This window comes from Lupinus angustifolius, chromosome LG18 (assembly GCF_001865875.1).
Source record: "Lupinus angustifolius cultivar Tanjil chromosome LG18, LupAngTanjil_v1.0, whole genome shotgun sequence".
Taxonomy (NCBI): domain Eukaryota; kingdom Viridiplantae; phylum Streptophyta; class Magnoliopsida; order Fabales; family Fabaceae; genus Lupinus; species Lupinus angustifolius.
In genome coordinates, this window is record NC_032026.1 from 10,166,909 (window position 1) to 10,171,937 (window position 5,029).

The 5,029-nt window shown below is 28.2% G+C and overlaps 1 protein-coding gene across 1 annotated transcript; it reads left to right on the forward strand.

The window, feature by feature from the left end:
- Positions 3,812-4,603, forward strand: LOC109332736 (ethylene-responsive transcription factor ERF091-like). Its single transcript, XM_019567745.1, has one exon. It carries the CDS (start codon positions 3,812-3,814, stop codon positions 4,601-4,603), a length of 792 nt encoding a protein of 263 aa, XP_019423290.1.

The following is a 5,029-nucleotide window of genomic DNA, read 5'->3' on the forward strand; positions in this document are numbered from 1 at the left end:
AGGATCAATTTCATCATATGATATAGTTAAGGGGTAATTAGGAAGAAAAAAAAGTTTATAATATCTATTTATAAAAGACATAAAATTTAGAGGATTTTATACTATTTTCCTTATTTTTAAATATATTTCTACATGTATCTCTTAGAATGTGGGAAAAAAAATCCAGCTCTGACACTAAAATTTTCAAAATAGCAATATGTACTTCGAATTTAAAATTTTGGGTAAAAAATGAATACTTAAACTTATATCATTTAATCTAAGCCGGACATCAAACTGGAAAAGATATTTTATTAGATTTGACATTTTTAAATGATTAATTAGTTTAACCGAATAAGATGATTTCATATATAATTATTCATTAGACTAATGTTTTTTAATTTTAAGTGAATTGTCTGATTTATTTCCCAGATTATTTTTGTTTAACCGAATTTAATATAATCAGATCAAAATTTCCTCAGTTTAAAGTGTTATAACTTTTATTCAATTAAGACGACAAACCAGAGTCATTTTCATGTTTAGTCCGTGATCTGACCAATGGACCGCCAAGTCCGGATCTCACTGATTTAAACCACACAATTTTCCATGGCATGTCTCTAAGAGAAAATATTAATAAAAGAGAATAAAAATTTCCACCAGCCGTGTTTGAAGGTCCGATTATGTTGCGCCATAAGTTGTAAATGGTAGGAGCTATGCTTGAATGAGGAAAAAAATCTTGAAGAACGAAGAAGGAAAAAAATAATATTTCTCATTGAATTGAATTATCATTACAAAATTGAATGAATTGAGATTATAAAGATTAAGGGAATATCTCTTTATATACAACAACTAGAAAGAATCTGTTAACCATATAATCGATTAACTCTCATGATTAATCGATTATTGTATACAAACTAACTGAAAAACTACTCAGTTAATCGATTAACTGTAGTGTTAATTGATTAACTACAATATTAATGAATTAACTCTTACACTGTTAATTTATTAACAACAGTGTTAATACATTAACTTTTTTGACAGAATCTCACATATTCTAATATGTTGCTTAAAGTGCTAAACCTCACTCAACCTTAAGGAGAAAAAAAATACACAAACAAATATTTTTAAATTTTTGGAAATTCCACATATGCTACGTGTCATAGGAGGTTAGAAGCAAGTATTTAGTGAGATTGCATAAGAGAAAAATCAAGAAGGGCTGCAAAAAATTAATAATGATTCCAATGAGAGTATTGTAGTCTTAATCTTCATATAATGATCGAAAAAATATTGTATTTTTAAACTAAATGTTGTAGGTTTCTATATTTTAAAGCACAACCGTGTCCTTGTGGCTTCTATTTTATATCATCCTCTTATTATTAATCAATGTATTCTTTAATAAAACCTACCTTATGTTACAAGAAATGCTCCTTTTGTAGTTTTCTTCACGCCACTTTATTCTGATTTGGAATTAATTCCAATTTTCAAGTATTATTATTGCAAAGCCGTTTATTTTTTCCTTCTGCAATACAAGCAAGATAACTATCATCCACTAAAAGAATAGTTTAAAGTTTAGACAACTAACATACAGTGATACATGCATACAGCTACTAATTAATGCATGGCCGCGACAAAGTGACTGCTTAAAGAACAATGAGATGGAGAAAAGCCACGCAACACATATGAAGAATTGGTTCAATCATTGAAAAGAGGGTAGGTAGAGGTTCTGAATTGAGTTGAGTTTGAGGTGTAATAAACTCATTCATATATCTCCGCATATATGTAGGGATAATATCATTTTTAAGTGTTAGTAACTATCAACTCTTTAAAAATAAGGATTTAATAAGTATATATTTAACAAATTGTTTATTATTCATATATTAATTATTATTAACTTTCAAATAAAAGTAATACAAATAAATCGTAAATAATATATTGAGTATTGACAATATAAAAAATTGATAATGCATAGATTTTAAACTCTAAAACTAATACTTATAAAAGACTTTTTTAACATATCCATTGATATTTTTTATTTTATAACATACAGATAATATAACCTATATGATGATCTTTCAACTTCTTCCCTTGACTCACTTGCATCATTTAAAAAAAAATACAAAATTACTTTATTTAAACATCATTAAATTATATTTTCTTCATCACTGATACATTGGCACCTACAGTTGGTCGAGATTGTACCAAAGGGATGTCAAAAACCCGATCTGTGTACTTATAAAAATACCCACAACAAGTATCCGCAATAATAACTTATAAGTAGGAACGAATTTTATGATAGTCATCTCGTAGGCACCACAAATTAATAAATTTAGTTTTTAATTAAAATTTTATATATGTATAGTTTATTATTATTATTTTAATATTATATATCATATACTTTATTATATTTCATAATAACTTATACTTATTTGACTATGATCATAAATTTATTATATAAATATCATATTATTCTTGTAATAATTATTTTTATATATTGATTATTATAAAATATATGAATATATAATTAAAATTAAAAACGGTTTGAGTAACCGCAAACACCCACTACCCGCATGAGTACCGTTAAATATTATGGGTTTGGGAACATGAAAACATTACCTATAACCGTTCGCAACCATTGTCATCCCTAAGTACGGGTGATGTTATCCTCTTGATGTAGTACCTTAAACTTAAGCAAACCTGGTTCATGATTTGGTATCATTGGAAAACATATTTCATCCATACTTTGTATTTCTCTATATAAAATAAACATGATTTATTAAATTTCAATTATTTTTATGTTTGGCAATCACAAAGTTTTGACATGGGAAGTGTTGTGATACAATCATTGGAAAACATATTTCATCCATACTTTGTATTACTCCATATAAAATAAACATGATTTATTAAATTTCAATTATTTTTATGTTTGGCAATCACAAAGTTTTGACATGGGAAGTGTTGTGATACAATATATGCAATCTCAGAATAATAATACCGTTCTTTATAAACAAAATATGAGATAATAGATATGATCTAATAAGTAGTAATAATAGTCTATAAATCGATTTTTGACATTATATTCCTTCGTTGTCCTTTAAGCCCTAAGGGCATTTGCATCCGACCTTGATAGGAGTTGGTTTATGAAGTTTACTAGGAAAATTAAAGATTTGTTTGCAAGTTAAAATTTTGGATGAGAAGAAAATGAAGCAAAATGAATGATTTGAGTGTATTTTATAATTTTCAAGTTTTTTTATTTTTTTTTCTTGTTGCCACCTTTCAAATATATTAATGTTAGATTGGTATGAATCGGAAGAATATATTCCAATTCAATACATAAAAGGTGATTTAGAAACTGCATGAGAATGGGATGAAGCATAGTTATCAGATTCTCTTATTCACAGTGTGTACGGCATACCAAAGTTAATTACCATATTAGGTTGATCTTATAGAAAGACTTGTATAAAAATAATGAAAAAAAGTGATGAACCGTGTACAACTTAAAGTACCCGTACCATGTATTCGATAAAATTGAGATGAAGTCCTAAATGATTGAAGAAGCACACAAGTCAATAGAGTAGCTATAAAATAATGCAACCCAATATATCAATGCTATCTTAATGTTCAAAATCCTGAAATTCTCCATGAACTTATCTGGTCTGTGGATTAATGCACAAGTTTCCAACTTGGAATTCCCATTATTTAGCAGAATAAATACATTATGATCTGTCAAAGACCACTCACACTGCAAATATATATATATATAGATATATATGAATTATTATATATCTTCACCCATAACATTTCTTCTCCAATCTTATTCACTTGTGTGGCTACCAATATGGCTATTCATGCAAATTCTGAATGGATTCTTGAGAATATATGGACAAAAATTATCAGCAGTGATGATGCAACAAAATCTCCCAAATCATGGGAAGAGTTGCCTAATTTTGATGGAAAAAATGTGTCTATGGAGATTCTGACAAGGCTTCCAAGTTTAGGAAGATGGATATCAACGGGAGCTGATTTTTGGGAAGAAATTTTGGATGGTACTATTCAACCTGCTTCAAGCAATAAAGTAGATTCTATTAATACCAATTTGGAAAATTGCACTGCTAATAAACCCAACAAAAAGATAGAAGATGGTGTTGTTAGGGCAAAACACTATAAAGGAGTGAGGAAAAGGCCATGGGGAAAATATGCAGCTGAGATTAGAGACTCAACAAAGAATGGTGCAAGAGTTTGGCTTGGAACATTTGAAACAGCTGAAGAAGCAGCATTGGCTTATGACAAAGCTGCTTTGAGAATTAGAGGTCAAAAAGCACACCTTAATTTCCCACTTGACACAGTTGCAAAGTCTTCAGGGTTTAACCATAAAGGAACCACTGGTGTCACTGCATGTGCTTCTAGAACTTTTCAAGAGGATTGTTCTTCTTCCACATTCATTGGAGACAAAGGAAAATCTAACAATGGACGAAATAGACGATCACAGAGAAGGAAAAGATTTGTGGATGAACAAACTGGTACCCAAAAAATGACAAGCTTGAAGGGTATGATAGAAAATGAAGTTGATGTTTTTGTGTTTCAGGACTTGGGGAGTGATTACTTGGAAAATTTGCTATCTTCTTATTAACAAAATGAACCTTAAGGTTGTCGTAGAAAGTGGTTACAGATATAAACATTGAAGAAATCAGCACATATTTGTAACAACTTAAGAGAGAACATGATCATGTATTAGAGTTATATCATTTATTTTTTATTCCCCCAAAAAATGTAACCTGACCTGTGTGAATACCCATTTTTGTCCGCCCCATAAAAAACCCAACTTATATTAAAAGTAATTACTTTCTCAAAATAATAATTTATTTATTTATTTATGAATTTTTGGGTTTATTATGAATGTAAATGAGATATTTCAAATATCATATAAAAATATTATATTTATTTTTCGAGTTTATATTATAAAAGAAATAAAATATAATTAAAAATATTTTTTATTAATTTTTATAATTAAAATCGAATTTATAAAAATAAATAAAATAGATGAGATTTTAAATTC

Bases quoted from the DNA above. Each gene is read 5' to 3' on its own strand.
- LOC109332736 (XM_019567745.1), top strand. From the start codon at position 3,812: ATGGCTATTCATGCAAATTCTGAATGGATTCTTGAGAATATATGGACA.